The following is a 20569-nucleotide window of genomic DNA, read 5'->3' on the forward strand; positions in this document are numbered from 1 at the left end:
GCGTATAGTGTTGCTGATGAATGAGGTTGTGTTGTTTATTGGTAATTATTAACCTCCTATATACCCTACATGGTTGGGGGACCCTTTGTGAATGCGGGTTTTGTGTTGGGTAAATATTTTGGAGAGAGGTCGGGAAGGAATCCGTGCGTGCGCTAATTATCATTACGAAGACATGTTTAAACAATAATAGCCACTTGATTTATAAGTTTCATTTTTATTACAATTTGTGCGGTTTATGTATGCTCTAATTTGAGTTTAAAAAATTAAAATTTGTTTCATGCACAACAGTTTATATTGCAGGTAATAATTATTATTTTAGTTAGTACTAACGAACATGGGTGCACCCGGATATCGTCATTTCAGCTAGTGAAGATATGGCCCAGGTCTACTATGTCAACTGAACTACTTAAGGAGGTTACAGATACTTTTGTAACAAACAGTGACTAACTTGAAAAATAATTTTTGACATTTAACTACATTACTTTGTTTACCTCCCATTCTATCGTATATTCTTCCGGTTAACCCTGAGGAGTGTTTCAAAAAACATGCTTTTTTCCCATAAATTACCTCCCATGTCAAATCTGGGTGTGTCAGACAGCTATTGTACAGTGAACTTCGATGGTGGTTGGAGGTGCCTGTCCGTCTCTCCAGTGCATCCCCATTTTCTGACAATCGCTAGGGTGAGGCCGACCCACATGATGCTAGAAAGGTTAGTGATCACAAAAATCAAAGTTATTACATCACAGTTCTTCAATGAACAGTGTGCATAGCCATGTGACTTTGTTGTGTTTGAGAGTCTTGCTGGAGCCTATACACACTTGATGCATCACCAACCGAGTGGCAGAGATGCCACATATCGCCATATTGTCCAATTTGCTTCGAGTGCCACTTTTTGCATTTTTTGCAAAAAACAAAGTTTTTAGATAAACATCAGATAATGAGTATTATTCATTCTAATCATGCTTTGTACTGTTGGAATATGTCAGAGGATGATGTTTCTATAAAATGAATGCCTTTGTGAATGCATATGACGTCGTAAATGCGCTCCAGGTCACGTGACCTTCTAGTGCCAATTTCTGTGTTTTTTTTGCGAATAGTAAAGTTATTACGTAGCCAATTCATGTCGGACTCTGCGCATAATAGCTAATTAGTGTAGTTTTTTTTTATATTGTAAATTGTTTTGGGATGTTTACGGGACACGTAAGCAACTCTTGGAGTGTTCGTAGTAAACGCGTGCGTGACCTTGGTAGTGGCTGAGGTGCCATATCGCCAATTATCCATGCGTCTTTGAATGCCCTTTCTTTCTTTTTTTTTTTTTCTTTTTTTTTCAAGCAACGTTATTAGGTAAACGTAGCGTATTGAAATTGAACAGTGTTCATGCCAGTCAGGTTTTGTTCATGCTAGTATAGTTTTTATAGTGGAATATGTTGTAGGTTGGTGCGTTGTATAGCGTACGTGCTCGGGGCCATTGTTTGCGACGATTCCGTTTTGCCTCTCTCTCTCTCTCTCTCTCGTTCTCTCTCTCTCTCTCTCTTGCCTCTTTGCTCGTTTATGTTTAGTGTTTTGTATATTCATGGGTCTCTCTCTCTCTCTCTCTCTCTCTCTCATGCCTCTTTGATCCTTTATGTTTTGTGTTTTTTTATGTTTGTGGGTCTCTCTCTCTCTCTCTCTCTCTCATCCTTTGTTTTAGTGTTTTGCATATTTCTCTCTCTCTCTCTCTCATCCTTTATGTTTATGTTTCGTATATTTGTTTTATGCAAATCCACGCATAATTAGATAACTAAATAACACATTGAAAATTACATTCCATTCCTCCATTTCAGGTAGCAAATTTTGCAATCGTACTTGTAGGTGGGGGCCCATTTACTGTACATATCCATTTGGGAAGTTGCCATACCGCTAAATATTCTTGTTCCCTATGGAATTTGTAATATTCTGGGAGATTTTCATGCATTAATATCATATCTTATACTAGTTAGAGCCATTTTTATAAGAAATTTTCATGGTAAAACGAGGAGGTCAACAAATGACCTTTACATTAGAGTATGTTTTTTGGGTCAGATTTTTTATTTGATGACTGCAAAATAATGTTCAAACATCCAGCAAGCCACCATAATAGTTTTATGCAAATCTACGCATAATTAGGTAACTAAATAACACAGTGAAAATTACATTACATTTCTCCATTTCAGGTTGTTGATGTGGCCGTCAGAGTAAGCGTCGGCTGCGGCCATTTTGTTGGCAGATCCGAAAAGTAAGTTGCCATACCGCTATATATTCTTGTTTTATATAGAATTTGCGATATTCTGGTAGAATTTCATGCATTAATATCATTTCTTATAGTAGTTACAGCCATTTTTATAAGTAATTTTCATGGTGAAAATAGCAGATAAAAAAAAGTGACCTTTAGATTTGGCCCCTGATATAACAGCTAATATCATCTTATGTATATAAGCAGTGGAACGAAATTGCGATGCTAATTATATAATTCCCGTGAAGAGATACCAAGTTACATTGACGCCTCTTCCTCAATACTTCCATATGTACTATTCAAAAACATTCCAAAATTTCTTGAAAGATTATAGCAGTTATATTTTGCATTCAAATATTATACAACAGAAAAATAAGTACTATTTTTAAAGCATCATATTTTATATATTTCTTGAACAAGTTATTCGCACACACACACACACACACACTACACACAACACACACACACACACACACACACATATATATATATATATATATATATATATATATATATATATATATATATATATATATATATATATATATATTCTTTATTCATTAAAGAAATGCAAGCCCTGATACTTGTTTAGGATGATACAAGTTTATATAAACATATGCTCTTTGGAAAATATGCTAAGGACGCCCACGCTTAAAAAATATTTGTGGCTGGGTGAAATGTTACACAAAGACTTCCTGATTGTGGGAGAGGTCAAGGTTTACTTGGGCAAATGTCTAAACAAAAATGAGTGATGGGAGCACTTACAGATTTCCGCTCTAACCACCGTTATCGGCGAGGCATTCTAGGATTCGTTCCTTACTGTACACCTAATGAATGTGGCAAAAAGTACTAAGTACTGCTAAAATATAAATGTATGGATGCCTTGATAATGATTATACTCACCTGTAAATCTTGCTAGATCAGAAATTAGTTTCCGCACCAAATTGAAATATTAATAGTTCCGATATTAACTGTCACTGAGCACTACTATTATTCAGTGTCTAAAAATTATCGCTAACAATCGTACAGCGATCTTATTTTACTGCTTTGATGTGTATTAGCAAAATTATTGATCTTGTTGATATTTTCGCTTTTTTGCCTGCAATTGATATCGCCGACACCTACGCTTTTTTAAATCATCTTCGGAATCTGAAATATCCTGTTCTGATTCATCATCGGCAAAATATCGTTCTGGATGTTCTACACCATATTCTTCTAAAATTATGACGGAAGATGACGTTGCCGCGTACCTCTCGCTAGGCTCAGAGTCTGTATCATGATCACTAATGATACCGTCAGGATTTTGACTGTCTAGTATTATTTCACTATCATCACCATCATCGGAAGACACTCCTCTGTTTTGGTTTTCACAGACATTTACACACGATTCACTTGATACTGATTGTGAATCGTCAATAATAGAATAATCATCAAATAAATCAGGCGAATAAACATCTTCATGATTTCTGTAATCAGTATTAATTTGCTCACAATAATAATAATCATAGTCAGATACTATCGGATTTTCTATGCCTTCACACACTGCCTCGTCTGAGTCTGTGTTTGTTTGACAAAAACTTAGATCACGATTGTAGAAGTCACTTTCACAGATATTGTCATCAGAAGATTCACGATTTCCGATAGTTCCAAAAAATGTCTCGTCCGAATCTGTGAATCTTTGACCATTAGGTAAATTAGTTAGGGTCATACGAAGAGCTACTTTCACTGTTACTTTCCTCTGGAGAATCACGATTTTCTGTATTTTCCTGCGTATCAGACATACCATCTGATTCGGACACTCTTATTTTTTGTTTTAAGTACGAACACTCGCATTCATTCTCAGAGTCGGTAAAACGTTGGCCATTGAACCAACAAGAACAACAGTCATTATATGGATGATTTTCGTCTGATGCGCTGGACGTTGTCATGATTAGTATATTGAGCGAAATCCAAGAGCGAACTGAGATAAGTTCTGTTGTTTGCTATCTTACAAATGCCCATACACCAGATTGTTAATGATTAAGAAGCAATTGCTATTCACTTGCATAATCGGAATTTTATTAGTGTTTTGCTGACTATAGTATTCATAGTTTTTCTCCCAGACAGCACAGCTCTCTCTCTCTCTCTCTCTCTCTCTCTCTCTCTCTCTCTCTCTCTCTCTCTCTCTCTCTCTCTCTCTACGTAATTAAGTGCTAAGTTGATTATTTTTTCCCGGTTTTATTAATAACTGCTGAATGCATAGTAAGTGATGATGCTTGGTGAATTTGATTCATAATATTAAAGTGGAAAATCATGTAATGTATTTAATTAAAAAAAAATTGCAGCAATAATGAGAAGGCGTTACGTAAAACATAATCAAGGCAACATTACGCATAAAATAAACACTATACTATATTGCCATATGCAAAAATAGTGGTAAAAGTAGCACAGGTCACGTAAACGCTAAAGATAAAACACAAGACACCATGTTGAATGTAATAAAAGTACGGAGCCGTATTATAATATTGCGATAATCATGCACGAAATACTGATATTAGTAATAGCAACAACGTTGGTTAAGTAATAAAAGGTAAATACTTCAGCAAACCAAAGGAATGCAGACTAAAAAGTTTGCAGTTATAACAAAATAAATATTCACTGCAATTTTCATGATAATTGATAACCTGTAATTAATCATATTAGTCCTAAGGTTAATTACAAACAGTCCGCCAAAAATAAGGGGACATTCTTGACAAGCAACTAAAATACTATGCGAAAAGGAACATTTCCGACGCACTATGGGATACCGATGCCTAGAAATCCCCTAATTCTTATATATATATATATATTATATATATATATATATATATATATATATATATAATATATATATATATATATTATATATATATAGGTATATATATATATATATATATATCGAACTACAAATGTCCTCCCTAATATCTAATTCGCTCTACCTAGGAATTAATATATTTTCATATATTACTTCCGAGGTAGAGCGAAGTAGATATTAAAGGACATTTGAATTCGATATATGTATATGAATCACGGTAATGTGATAGACATATATATATATATATATATATATATATATTATATATATATATATATATATATATATATATATGTCTGAAATTATGAAATGGAAGTAATCGCCTGTTATATCAGTAAATACCAGTCATTATTATTATAATGCAATTGTAAATCTCTTCTCAATAATAATATTTTTATTTCTCTAAAATATTGTATACATTTTTTTTTATACTTTTAGGTATATCTCTCATTTATGTTATCAAAATCTTCAATATTATTATTTTGTCATTATTTTTCTTAGGTTGTCGCATGTGCCCAGGTCCCAACCCCCAGATCAACTAGTCACAGGCAGAGAAAGACGGGTGCGTGGTTGTGTGTTTGTTCCCAGAGAGCGAGAGAGACAGGCGCGTGTGTTTATATGTATACGCATGTGTTCGGTTCGGTAGTGAACGCAATGTATTGTACAGGGTTTTGAAACACTGCTGATGGGCCTAGGTCTAGTATGTAGTTTGAAACAGTAAATTTTATAAGTTTGACTACTCCAAGAGTTCATCCAAAACTAAGGCGTTATAAGTTACAATAGGTAGTGTCACCCAAATTAGGGGAAATGTCCTAACTAGGGTTTCCAAATTAAAAGATTAGAAATCTAGGAGACCTAAAATTTCTCACCATATATAGATTTAATTTATACCTATAAACACTCCCAGACCAAGACATCATAAAACATAAGAGATAATTATTACATTAGTTAAAACCGTATAGCAAGAATCCTAATGGGGTTATTAAAAAATTGCTAATAATTTGTGAATTTAATAATCAGTGTAAAAATCCAGAAACGATACCAAGGGAGAACACTTTGGCAAAGTAATAATTAAATTAAAAAGAATAAGTACAGAAAATAAACTCACTTGCTTTTCTTTTGGAGCGTATGAGGCTAAAGTAAATTAAGAAATGTATACAGTGGGCCCCCGTATTCGCGTTCTCCGGACTCGCTGATTCGTGGATTTTTTCTCTGGACCTTATATTTACCCATTATTTGCGGTGAATTCGCCTATTCGCGGGATTTTCCGATGATAAATAATCGCTAATTAGTGTATTTTGATGTTATTTTCATGCCTAAATACATTTTTATAATATAAAAATGATTTACTAATTTTCAAATATTAATATTAATGTAAAGAGCAATCACTTCAATAAAGAAAATACTACAGTGAATTAGTAAAATTTTAGTTCTTTCGAACTCCAGCTCTCTCTCTCTCTCTCTCTCTCTCTCTCTCTCTCTCTCTCTCTCTTACAGAGATGTATTTTATTGGATGATGATTTACTAATTTTCAAATATCAATATTAATGTAAACAGCAATAATATATATTCATTAAAGAAAATACTAAAGTGAATTAGCAAGATTTAAGTTTATAAATAAAAAGAATTATGTAAGAATGAAAGAAAATGCATTTTACCCCGCGTCTTTGAACTCCAGGTAGCCAAGCAGAGTTGGCTGGGGTCCAACATATGTCAAAACAGGAAGGGAAGTGTTGCTATCAACATGAAAATTCTCTCTCTCTCTCTCTCTCTTACTGAGTGAGAGAATTTCTATGATACATGAGTATGTTTATTAATATTTTTGCAGAATAATAGTAATATAAATAATTTCAAAATTCATATGTGATAGTATTTTAAAGAAGTACAATAATATCTATCCATTTCACTCTTTTAAATAAGGATAACGCCCCCTCTCTCTCTCTCCACACGAGATACTAGTATGTCTTAGTGATAACTCTCGCCCTCTGTTTGGGCTGGAAATGTATGTATAAGTATATCTTTAAGGGCATTACTACATTTTATGGTAAAATAATAATATACAGTACTAGTTTACAAATAATATTAAGTTTAATGATATTAAACAGTAACATATATGACAGTTTGATATACGAATTGGCTTGGCGAAGGAAGGAAGGAGTCGGAGTCTAGGAGTTATTCTCTCTCTCTCTCTCTCTCTCTCTCTCTCCATTACTATTCTCTCTGTCTCAGAAACAATTCATAATTTCACTCTTGACGGTCAGATATATGGTGTTGCCATTCACTGCTCTCTCTCTCTCTCTCTCTCTCTCTCTGCTCTCTCTCTCTCTCTCTCTCTCTCTGTTATTTGCTGTAGGTATATAATAATGGTAAAATGTTTAAGATGACTGATGATGATATGAATATAACCTCAAAGATTAATGCAGTAATATGTTAGTAATTTTAGGAATATTTGAAGTAGGATGTTATTAAAGGTATACATTTGGTATCTGAACTTTCAAGATAGGCAGTTATAAGCATTTTTAGTGGTGGTTCTAACTATTCGCGGGTTTTAACTATTCACGTGGGTGTCTGGTACACATCCCCCGCGAATACGGGGGAACACTCTATGCACAAAAATGAAAATAAAATCATTATTTATATTTCTCTGATGATTGTACTTTTTTAACAGGTCCTTCTTTTCTAGCACCTGTCCCTATGAAATTCTTTCATCAAATTCAGTTTCCATGTGCATTGTTTCACAGTTTCTACAGAAACCAGATCAAACTTGTTTCGTTCATAAGTCCACTGGATATTCATGATTGAGAATATACTGGCACAAAAATAAAATCTCTGCATATTATTCTTTAAATTCCCTCAGCTGAAGGAGAGAACGTCTTCTTTCATTGCAGGGCACGGGCTTCCATTCATCAGGTTTTTTATCTCCATGTTTACCAAGGAGTTTTTTAAATGTTGACCAGTGTCAAAAAATGCATGTTGGCGTCACTTTTTATACCTTTGTTTTTTTAACACAAGACAAGAAGATTGTACTTGTTCCCATGAAGAAAAAGTATCTCATAACATCCATGAAAAGTGATCAACACTTTCTAAAGATGAAACCCATTTCTGAAGATATTCTTGGCAAGTGATGTACCAAATAGTTATCCACTTACAGTAGGAATTATTATGATAAACTAAAACCGGGACACTAAAACCGGGACAATAAGTGTGTCCCAAAAGGGACATTGTGGGACAGGGGACAAAATGATCAAATCCGGGACGTGTCCCAAAAAAATGGGACGTCTGGCAACTTTAGGCCTAACTAATATTGAAAGTGTGTAGGAAATTTGAATTGTATGTATTTGTTAAATGATTGGGTTGTATCATAAGAGCAGTCATAGACTGGACTAAGCAATTGCCTAATGTCCATATTTTCCTCTCTACGTTGTAGGTTTGGTATCATGGCAGAACGTACAGGGACAAACTTGCCTGAAGGAGCTGCATCTCCCGAGGAAATTTACAAGGACGGTTTTATGGAGGGACAAAGATTAACCCTAAACCGTATAGAGGCTTGTATCCCACAGGACCAAATTGCCTTTTACAAAACTAGGAAGACTCCTATGGGTTGGATGAATGCCCCAAGCATAACTTATATAATTTTTAGGGAACTTCAGATCACTGTGCCATGTATCGTGAATCCATATGCTGGACAAACCCATCCTGTGGCAGTTGCCAATGAGATGGAGCCTTTCACACAAGCAATTCCCTGTACAAGTGGGCTTCAGTACCAACCTAGTAGTAGTAGTAGTGACCTCTCTTCACCTGGCCCATCTGCGATTGCTACTACAACACCTCCAGGAGTTGTTGAACGATTGTCAGACACAGTACGGAGAAAAATTTTAGCTACTCCACCGGAATTTTTCCAGGAATCTCCGTGGAAGGCATACTTTAAGTTTCCACAACTTAGCACCAAAGAAAAGCAAAAAGCTCCAACAATACCAAAGGCAGCCAATAGTGAAGACTACATCAGATACTTAGAGATTAAAGAAAGGAAAAAAAGGCTTTCCGAAGAGAAAAAGGAGCAGCGTAAGATGGAAAGGGAGGCAAAAATGCTGGGGAAAAAAAGAGGAAGCAAAGGAAAAGGAAAGGGTAAAGGCAAGAGCACTGCCAAAAAACCAAGGCTAGATGAAGAGGATAATAGTGAGAGTGATTTCAGTGGTTTGTAGTGAGAGTGAACTGAATAAATGTGGAACCTGCAAAGGGAAGGATGGGGCAAATTCTCTTTGGGTGGGATGCCAGACTTGTGAAAGGTGGTTCCACAAAAGATGCGTTGGCATCTCACTCAAGTTGACAAAACAGGAAATAGAAAAACTAGATTTTATTTGCAGTCATTGTATGGATTCGTAGATTGTTTAAAAATTGAGCATATCAAATATTTTTATTTAGTAGTATACAATTTATATTTGTTTTTGAATACATGATGTGATATATTTACAGTTGCAACAAAAGTACAAATAAGTAATTCAGGAAAATAATTTTGTAAGCTTTAAAGAAACTTAATAAAACTGTTGAATTTGTATAGTCTAAAGTTGGTTTAATTTTCTTTATTGAATTAAGTAATGGTGATATATTTGTATTTCTTATTAAGCATATCAAAATATTTTGTTATATTAATTCATAATTTTCCTTCTTTGACTTTATAGTAATATAATCAATTTTCTGTTAATAGATGTAGTAAAAAATATCATTTGTTGTTTTAAGATTAAGTTAAGTAACTGATGATGATAAAATAGCCCTATGATTGCTTTTGTAATTTATTGTAAAATTAAAACTAATTTTTTTATAATACTTTTTATTGGTATATATTTCCTTACTGTTGATTCTGTAGTCAAGTTTGTATATTTATTTTATTCAGTAATTATTTGTGATATTATTAAAGCAAATCAAATCCAAAATATTCTTGTTTAGTACTATAATTATACTCAATATTAAAAATGATATTACTTTTATTAATCTATCACAGAAAATATAAAGTAATAAACTGATGGTAAATTTTTAGAGAACTGATTGATTTTGTAATTTTTTGGTAAAATTAATTTAAACTCTTAACTATTATTTTATATTAATTTTCAATTTACATAGTTCATTCTGTTTAATCAAACGGAATTATCAAACGAATTTCTTAGACTTGTTTTTTCATACATTTAGTTATTATCATTGGTAACATTAAAAAGAAATTTCACGATAACTTAACGGTATAGATATTAATTATATATTATATATATATATATATATATATATATATATAGATATACCCCGATAGATATAGTATATATACATGAGATTATATAATATATAGATATAATATGTGTTGTGTGGGTGTGGTGTGGTGGTGTGGTGGTGGGTGTGTATATATAGATATGAGAATCTTTTTTTTTTCATTAATGATTATGGTGCTTAAAATTTATAATATAAAAATTTCATTCCTGGCATTTTTTTCCTTGTTGGAAATTGGTGGTGAAATTAGGCTATGGTATCAAAGTCGAAGTATATATTACATAAATATTTTAAGGCCAAAATTTGTTATCATTAATTTTTTTCCACTTACTATGACAACTAAAAGAATTCATGAAAAACAGTTTATTTAATTAATGCAACTTGCATTGGCGCATGTGTTGAAGCTACACTTAACGTTGGCGGGCAACGATGATTTTGCCAATTTATTAGCATGCAATAACATTAAAGGTTACATTATATTTCTGGCATACCGTACAGTTAAAGCAAACAAAATCAAAAGACTAATATTAGACTAAATCAATGAACAAAAGTGCTATGCAAAAACAAAAAAAAGAAAGAAAAGAAAAAAAATTGCCACATCCGTATTTGGTTCCTCTATTGGTTTTCGGCAGCCAGATGTACGACAAGGGTGGGGGGGGAAAAGGTATAAAAAACATTGGATTGTATCTACTTTAGATATATCTGAAATTTTTCGGGGGGGTTAATTTGCGGTTGCAAAAAAAGGTAAAAAAGAGTATAGAAATTAGGGACTGAATGAATTAAATTAAATTTTTAAATTTTAAAACCAAAGTAAAATGTTTGTTCTAAATAACAAGTGTAAAGTAAACAAATTTTAGGGAATAAAAACTTTGCCCCAGTTTCGTCGTACTGCTGTTCGTAACTGGTGGGTTTGAGGAACCCAGGAACCAGCAACTTGTTTAAAGTGTCAAGTGAGGAGTCTGAACTGAGACCAAAATGTGTTAGTAACTAACAATCAAATAAGCACGTGGAGTTTCAGTTTGGCTGGATGGGCCAGTAAGGAATAAAAACCACCGATTAACAAGGTAAAAAATGATAATTTCGGTTCAAACCCATAACCACGAGGAGGAGGGAATGGGAAATAGCAAGTTCATACTTTGCACTAATATAAAAGGCAAACAAAATGGTGTTTTTATTGTGCTGGATTACAACTGCAATCTTGAGTTAAGATCAAAATAAAAGCAACATAGAATACGATAACATGTTCAAAGAAATTCGAGTGCTGGGAAGGCTGGGGGAAAAGATGGTGGGCCTCCGTCACTGATCAGAACCTTCCATGCAAAACGTAGCCGCCATATATATTGGGATTTCAAAACTGCCTTGAATTGAAAACAATTTATTTTACGAAAGAGCTCACATGCTTAATTTTAGTTCGTATAATGGGCGGCTTTCAGATCATCCATAGGCTTGACGAAAACGTCAATCGTTTTAAATGGTTATGGCTTAGAGTTGCAATTGTTTATTCTTGGTTTTCACCCAATTAAATATCGAGTGAATAAAGACCCAGTACCAACCGTGATGAGGGTTGGCCTTCCGTGATGTTTATTTTTACCCTATCTCTTTGAATGGGTCAAGTTTGGCTAGGATATACTTAATACATTTTTCACATTCAAGGATATTCGCCATGAATGGTCAGGGAAAAAAAATTTCTTGGGGTTAGAATGAAAATCAAGAATGGTAAAATTTAAAGGAAATCAAACAAAATTAACAGTTAAAATTGAGGATTTTTAAAAAATTATCTTAATTATCAACAAAGCGGCAGAACAGTAGGAAGCTGCTGTTTTAGATCACAATTGGAGAATAATACAAACACAGAGTAACAAACCGCAATACAACGCCACGAGGGCCCTCAGGGAGCGAATATGAAAATGAATACTGACATCGAGTAATACATCCAGTGGTAGTACTTACATAAAGGTATTAGGACCCTTTACAAGGGGTCATAATTCAAGGTTCTGACCTTCAGTATGGGGTGACCGGGAGAGAGCGGTTTAAAGGACACCACACAAACAGACCATTTTACATGCAGATTATTGTCTCTCAGTTCACGCCATTTAGCTCTCTGCTTTGGTAAAAAAGACAGAGGACGGGAATGGAGGGAGCTTAGAAATGGTTAGGAAAAAAAAAAAATAAAAAAAAACAAAAAAAAACCAAAAAAAAGTAATTTTGTCGAAAAATTATTTTTTTTCTTTTTTCCTATATACAAAACCTAGGTTGTCTAACAAAAGGATATCCGCCGGTTGGGGAACGCGCCCGCCGCATTTAACCGCCATGCATACAAAGAGGTTTCAAACTTGAAACGCTTGTACCATGGGTCAGGGGTATACCTGGTGGGGTTCAACTGCGCCGGGGTGGGAGCAGCCCGGGGCCAGCTAGCCTTGGGTAGGTCATCTGTTTGATACCATTCTTTTGAGCCGTTTAGAATACTTAGTCTAAAACAACCACACACTTCAAAAAGGGGTGGGGGCCATAACTCCCTCCAATGGAGGGGTGGTATGAGGAGGAGGGCCAATTAATCTGTTATGACAATAACCTAGGTTTGTATATAGGAAAAAATAATTTTTCGGACAAAATTAACTTTTGTTCCGACTAAGTACAAACCGTTCGGTTGGTCTTAAAACAAAAAGGAGACTCGAAAATGAGGATGGGAAGGTGTAGTGACCTAGAAATGTTACCCTTTGGAAAGAGGCCGCCCCCAAAAATAACTTCACCACGACCTGATGTGTTAAACCAGACCAACCCCTACTCCATCATGACCACTTTACAACGGTAAGGGATTCCAATAGGGATGGGAGAAATCCCAAGGGGGCTCCGGCTGTTTCCTTCCAACCTATGGTTACTTAATTACTCACTCATGGAGAGCTGTTTCCTGAAGGATTCGTTAGCCATTCATTCATATCTACCAGGTAAGTCAGTTAGTGGGGCCCAAGTCGTTATTCGCTTCATGGACCAGTACAGTCATACGTAGGAAATTTATTACCAGGGGAACAAAAACTCACTCATACCCCGTTACATTCGGCCAGACTTAGGCGGGGAAATTGCGGGAGTGTGTGTGTGTGTATTTCCAAATTGAGGTACGCAGTACGGTGGTGGACCAAAGTGCGGGTGACCAAACGCCTAGAGGTATCTATTGCGGGCTGCGCAAATGGGGACCAGAGAGAACAAACTTCTAGAAGATTTGAAACGTAAACTTCTCTGGAGGGAGAAGGAGGTGAAGGTGGGGTTTTGACCTATTCAGGTGGGCCTGCTCTCAAATAACCTGCACCCACTGGAGAGGTTCTTCTTCCCTGAAGTAGTGCATAGAGGAGGCCTATGCCCCTAAACTCGTGAGGCCCTCACCTTTAGGCACTGGTACTTCCTTGTTTTCGTCAGGCCCCCCACCCTTCTTTATCAACCTGTCTTTGATCCAGAAGGAGTATGGTCTATTCTTAGACCACCTCCTTGCTGTTTCGGATGCTTGCCGCTGCCCGTGGCCACGAAACAAGCCGTTGATAGGCCAGGTGGTATGAACTGAAACAGTCTCCGCTTCCTATTGACGGATATAGGATTCATGGCTCCTGACCGGCCGGGCATAGAATGCAGCTTCCTCTTTTGTCGAAAGCCCGGTTTTGTGGTTAAAAATCCCCCAAGGAAGGAATTGGTTTTTAAAAGAAAAGAGGGAAAACATCACTCCTCTGGCTTGTCATGGGTCTTGAGTCTTGGCTTACAAAGGCCAAGCGGGACAAAACGAGAACCCATCTCCCTCCAACGGCCTGGGTGTGGGGTTGTGACAAACCTTAGTCTAGGACGGACCAGCGCTGTGTATAGTTCGCTGAACCCATATTCGAAGATGGCCAGGGCTGGCTTAACGAAGGAAAGGGAAAAGGGTATTCAAGGTGAGGGTTCTTCAAGGAAGCTGACAAGTGTAAAGGGCCCCTCATAGAGGGAGGACCTCCCTCAAGGATTCCAGGGAATCCTTAAGGCTAATCCACCCAGTGCGGGAGGTCCGTAGCGATTCTCGGGGAGGGGACAGGTGCCTTCCTAATAAAGTGCGTTTGAAGAGCTAACCAAAAATTGTTTCTGGAGATGCAGCGATGGGGTCCAATGACCTTTCAAACGCGAATACTTGATTTTAAGGCCCGCTCTATAAACCCTCCACTGCCGATATGGGAAGTAGAGGTTTATCCTTCCTGAGGTGGTGGAAAAAAAAAACTTGCTAGTTGAGGGATGGTGGGCCCCCTCGTAGCGCGGGCAAATGCCTTATTTATCTTTGACAACCCAATCTTGAAAAACCGTCGCCACTTTCCCTTGTTACAGGTACCAATCTTGCCTGAGGAAGGTTTCACAGGATTGGCCATTGGCCTCAGCTGTAACTGCCTGGAAAAACCTCTATTCGCTGGAGGATTTTCGAATGACAGTCTGAACCCGTGTATAAGGCGTGGAGGGCCGACGGATTTTTTGGGTTGTAGGCATCCGTTGTTGGGTTGGGCAGAGGGAGGAGATCTATTCTGATGGTACTTAGGCTACTTTTACCGGGTTCCTCAGAAACTGAAGATCCAGCACTTTCCGGGAACCAGGGGGCTTCCGGCCACCAAGGCGCTACTAAGGTAACTCGCAGGTTCTGCCGGAGATGTTAAGTAGGCGGAATATTCTGAAGGATCGCTTTGGAGGAGGGGGAAAAGGCGGAAAAAGGCGGTAGAAGCGTCCAGGTTCTTTTCCAATTCTTGCAGGAGGGCATCCTCCCCCGCTGACCTGCGGGTCCTGGGAAACGAGTTAAGGGGGAGAAGAACAACTGGCAGGTTTTACTGTTCCAAATTTGACGGTGGGCAAAGAAGGTCTCTATCGACGGAGAGCCCCACCTCTTTATCCAGGCCATCATCGCCTACTTCTTGATGGAGGGAAACCAACTCTGTGTTGGATTATCTGTCCCCACCTGACTCAGATGGTCCGTCCCAAACCCAAAATTTTTTCTTTGCCTGGAATTCAATAGATCTTGGGCCTTGAGGGTGAGGTCCATTTCCTTCCCTGCATAACTCCTGGATTGTACTGCCAGGCGGACAGAGGATGCCATTAGTGAGGACGTGCCCCCCTCCTGCCCACGTTTGTTCAGATATTGCCACCACCGTGGAGGTTTTGTCTTGACATTAGGCCCAACCGTTTTTTCACCCTTGGAGTTGGAGGACAGGAGGAAGTGGCTGAACGGGAAGGGAAGGAAAGGAAGACTGCCTTCAATTCCAAGACAATTGACTGTGAAAGCTGCTTTCTCTTTTTCTTCCGAACCAACAGGCCTCCGCTCACTTCTTGCCTCCGTCAAGGTGCACCCACCCCCCAACCTTATTTGATGCATTCCGTGAAGAGAAGAAATCTCTGGTGGGTTTCTCGAGGACTGAGGAGAGATGCCCCCTTTGGATGGTGGGAAGGCCACCATCCACCACTCCAGGGACTTCCGTTACTTCTTGGGATGAGGAAGAATTTTGCTTGGTTTGGGGTCCCCTTCCATGAGGATGGAGGACCATTGTTTTATTTGAAACCAGGCCACTGAAGCGGCGGGCCTCATACGCCTTATTGCTCGTGAGGGCACTAGTTCGCTCTATTTGAGGCCATAGTGTCCTAAGATTGGGACTGGCAGAGTTTTGCCGTGGGGAGGGCTGGGCCCAACCAAAGCCTCTCCGCCCACGTTGAAGATACTAGGCCGCGGGGAGGACCCATGTTCTTTCCGAGGAGGGGAAGGCCTTCATGAGGGAATGTGAAATCTAGTGTTCAATTCCGCACGGTTTACAACCATCCATTTGTCTGCGGGAGTGACAAATCCGAACTTCTTGTCGACATTCACCACCAACTCCCAGTTCCTGAACGAATGACCCAAACCCCCCCAAAAAAACTAGCTGAAGGTTGGCCTCCCGCCACCACTGCGCAAGCACCGTCTCGGACCTAAAGATGAGCCCAATCGTCCCCAGGTTTAGCGGAGGAGAACTGGATGGCCCGCAGCGTGTGCCCAAACTGACACTATTCTTGAAGGACCCTGGTGAAAACACCTGTGGGGCGTGGCGACGGACCCGAAAGCCAACAGGCAGGTGAACTTGCAGAGTCTTTCCCTGCTGACAATCCTGAGGAAAATTTCCTGGAGGAGGGCGTGAAACAGGGACTTGGAAGTAGGGCCATCTTGACAAGGTCTTATTGAGGCCATGAACGGTCTCCCTCCTGACACAAGCTAGAACGGGAGTGCTGCCGTTTCCATATCCGAAAACTTGTATCAGAGAAAGGACAACTTGGTTGAGGGGTGAAAGGGTCTCATGGGACGGCCTCCAAACCCCCCCCTGTTGCCATTTTCTACCAGGAAAGAGTCTGGAGTACGTAAACCCTGGATACCTGGAATCCTGACAACCTCTTCCAACGCCCCTTTCTGAAGTTAGCTTGGATAATTTCCTCCTTCCAGGGGCCCGGTTCCGCGGAGGTCCGAGTCCGGTCGATAGGAAGGGACTTGGGATGGGGTGGGGTATAGGGGATAAGAGTGGGTTTGTCAGAACTGGAAGTGGGAAGACGGTAGCCTGACGTTGATTAACCTGCAGGGTCCCAATATTCCGCTCCTGCTTGCTAGCCACCCCACTTGCCCAAATTGGCAGCCAAGCAAACCCCCTAACCTTACCCCCCCCCCCCCGATGAACGGGCAGGATCTTGGCCTTTAGAATTTCTGCGGGGGACCCTTCCACTCTTTACTGTTGCCCTTGCTTTGCCTTCCGCTACTCCTTGCATGGAAAGGGACGGAGGTCTTTAGCCCTATGGGAACTGACTCCTTCGGACAACAGAGTAAGGTGGGTCTCTCACCCTCTTTCGGGGGGCCCCTCCTCCGCCATACTGCACTGGGGAAAAAGCCTGTCTATCGCGCTTCTCTTAACTGTTGGCTAATCTGTGGTTGCTGGGCCCGTGGTCTATGGCCCACGGGTTTGCGGAATTGGAGAGTAGCCCTCCCTAGAATTGGAGAGATCGCTCCTTCTTCTCGCTGCCTTCGCGAACAACCTTTATTCCGCAGCGGAATAAGTTCTTTCTGGAACAGCGGGTTTTTCCGTAAAAGGTCCGGGGGAGGAGGTCTCTTCACCACTGGCGATTTGGCCTTCCTTGCAAGGCATTTCTCTTCCTTTTCCCTTTTACCTCCATATTAGCCCACAAGGACCGCTTAAGTTGTTGCTTGGATGCCCGAGGAGTTGTCCTTGAGCCCAACACTTGCATGGAATCCCGAAAGACAAGTTCTTGCTGCTGCTGAGGGCTGGAGCTCGGGTAAGAACTGCGGAAAATGTGCTTTTCGCCAAGTAGACGTTCCAAGCCAGACGAATTCGTAGCGAGGGGCCAGAAGGCTAGAGCATGCGAATGGAGCCTTCGGTTTTGAGGGGACTTTATGAGGGAGAGAGCAAGAGGTGCTTTTTCTGAAAGGGTCGTTTCCAAACTGACATCCTTAAGAGATCTGCAAAGGTCCCGTGGAATATGCAGATTCCCTTAGTTGTCACCTGGGTGGGCTATCCCCTATAATACCTGCTGGCCCCTATGAGCAGGGATTAGGGAAGACCACCTCCTTGGTTCTCATGATACTTCTAGTTGGTGAAGTCAGTGGCTTCTCGGGACGCTATAGCCATGGCTAACCTAACCTGGTTGCTCCAGGGGAGGGTCAGGATGGACCGAGGGGGGGCTGTGAATTCTTCAGGCTTGGAGCACCTTATGCACCTCTGACTGAAAACTTCCTGGTTTCAGCTCCTCAGTTTCTGTGAGGCCATTGGCGGCTCCCTAATCTAACGACAGAATATGGTTGAATGATAAGGGCTCGGGATACCGCATGGTGGCTAGTCTGGAATTGCTGCCGTCCGAATCGGTGTGGGGTCACGAATCGGGTCCCCCCTCCCACTCGGAGCATGAATCGGGCTCGGAAGAACAAGAGTCCAGAACTGTCACCAAATCTTGGAAACAGTTCCCTCTGACTGCTTTTCCAAAAAGGGAACTTCTTCCTTGGCTTTCTTACCATCCTACGGGCCAGACTCCTCTTAGGACTGTGGGTTTCGTTCTTCTCCACGTGCTTGGGCCGGGAAACCTCCTTCCTTTTTGGAGCTTAACGTAGTCCTCCACCAGCTCCTGTTTGACCAAGGTTCGCAATTGTCCAGTGCTGGGCTCATGTGCAGGAACCGGGCCTACCCCCCACTGTAACCTAGGCGAACTGATGGGAGGTACGGGGTGGGCGGTCGGGACCAGGCTTGGGTACTATGGGTCTTCATTCCGACGAGGGCCTAGCTTTTTCGGGGCATCAACGTGGCACTGGTATTATCAGCTGCGACCATAGGCCTTGCGGCCAATAGAAAGGTAAAGGTTCTCCCATTGAGCTCCTCCTCCGAGGACCGTTGTTGAGGATGGCTCGGCTTATTGCGGTTTAGGAGGGTTCCTGCCGCAACGCCAATTGGACAGGGGTAGGGGAAGGGGGCCCACCGGCTCCTGCGAGTTGGGTTCCCGTTCCGGGGACTCCTTAGCACTGTTCCTCAGGAACTGGGAAGGGTGGGAGGCATCAGGTCCGTCACCGGATCCCTACCCTTGGGGGCGGGAATGATTGTGCCCGATGGGGAACAAAAGGGGGGTTACCTTGGTCACCCGGCCCAGGCTGTCCTCCGGGTTTACTGCTATTGCGGTCATACCATAGAGTAGTTCGGCCGGGCCTTTAGGATAGGCGGGTGGGGAACAAAGCTCTCGGTAGAAGACCCCTTTCTTGTTACGTCTTCGAAGGCCAGGAAACATGGATCCCAAGCCACCCCTAGGGTAGCTTCTTTTCCTCTTACCATGCTTTCCTTAGCCCCCCGACGGACGGAAGGTTTCTTTAGCCTAAGGTTCTTTTTGGGAAGGGGCCAACATAGGCTCCACTCAAAACTAGGTCCCCCGTAATAAGGAGGAAGGAGTTACTAGGACCTAGTGTTTCTCCAAATTGAGGGCACCTACCACCGCCCCCCCACACCCGGCCTTAGGCCCCACAGTAGGTCGGGCCTAGGGCCTAGGCTTATCGGCATCAACATTAGGCGTCACTGGAAAAACACTCTTCATGCGCCTATCAATAGAATAGAGCCTCCAACTGAATCCATTATTCCACTGAGCACAGGGTGAACACGATTTGCATCCAAGGGGAACATTCAAAACCCCTACAAGGCAATTGCAAACCACAGATGAGGAATCCGAGGTTGGCGAAGGCCAAAGATGGATACCGCAAACGCATTGCCACGGAAAACACCACACAACAAAATCCTCCCGAAAAAACCCGGAAAAAACCCCCATAAGATCCGCCTTCCATACTTTACAGGGAAGTAGGAAGTTAGTGGATTGCTAGGTAATACTAAAGGATAAAATAAAAGGATAGGGAAAAAGGGCACTGGGGAAGCCACTCAAGCACAAGGATTGTCACAAAGATATATCACGATTAAAGAAAGGACTACAGTCGGCCGGTTCATGAGTTGTTTTATCTCATAAGTCGGGGGTCAAGGCTGGAAAGGAGGATAGGAAGGTAAGGAGTAGTCTGGTTGTTGACACGGACGGCGGTCACCGCGAAAAAGAATGGTTATCACAATGACCCTACCCCAAGCTGGCCCCCAGGGATTCCACCCCGACCGCAGTAGTTACCCCCAGACCCAGGTTACAGGCGATTTCAAGTTTGGTAACCTCTTTGTATTCGGGTCCTTGGTTAGCGGCGGCGGCGTTGGGCGCGTTACGCGTTTTCCCCGCCCGGATATCCTTTGTTTTTTAGACAACCGACGGTTTGGTTTGACTTAGTCCGGTAAACAAATTTCCTTTCCCTTTTGGTATTAAATGTTCAGGAGGAAGAGAAGAAGAGAAGAGTATAATAATGAAATCACTCATTTTTTTCATCATCTAATGACAATGAAATCTCTCTTGAGAATCATCAGATATATGAAGATTCGTTTTATGCATAGAAAACGTGTTACTTATTTAGGGGAAAGTATTAGTTTACTTAATCAAGTCTCTCAAGCGAAGTTCTCGAAGTAAAAGCCTTTCGTCTTATTTCTACTTATGTATATCATAAATGTGTTATGGCGACGATTGGTGAAATCTGAGGATGTACGACCCCCTAAGTCTCATAGAAAACAGGGTGTGAACATCAGGTAGGAAGTAAATCCGGGGTAGAAATGAAGTATCTTATTAACTGAAAGTGAATGAAAATAAAAAATAGAGCATAA

The 20569-nt window shown here is 40.4% G+C and overlaps 1 protein-coding gene across 2 annotated transcripts; it reads left to right on the forward strand.

The window, feature by feature from the left end:
- Positions 1-613: 613 nt before the first annotated feature.
- On the forward strand, positions 614-9554 carry LOC135204489 (uncharacterized). 2 transcript variants are annotated; one of them, XR_010312249.1, is made up of 4 exons: positions 614-709; positions 2193-2254; positions 5586-5646; positions 8512-9554. XR_010312249.1 is itself a non-coding variant. In XM_064234664.1 (2 exons), exons 1-2 carry the CDS (start codon positions 696-698, stop codon positions 9284-9286), a joined length of 789 nt encoding a protein of 262 aa, XP_064090734.1. In that variant the 5' UTR covers positions 615-695; the 3' UTR covers positions 9287-9554. The 2 variants fall into 2 exon arrangements, 1 of the variants encoding a protein (XP_064090734.1); XM_064234664.1 differs by lacking the exons at positions 2193-2254; positions 5586-5646 and having other exon boundaries at positions 615-709.
- The last annotated feature ends 11015 nt before the right edge of the window (positions 9555-20569 follow it).

Source organism: Macrobrachium nipponense, chromosome 47 (genome assembly GCF_015104395.2).
Source record: "Macrobrachium nipponense isolate FS-2020 chromosome 47, ASM1510439v2, whole genome shotgun sequence".
NCBI lineage: Eukaryota > Metazoa > Arthropoda > Malacostraca > Decapoda > Palaemonidae > Macrobrachium > Macrobrachium nipponense.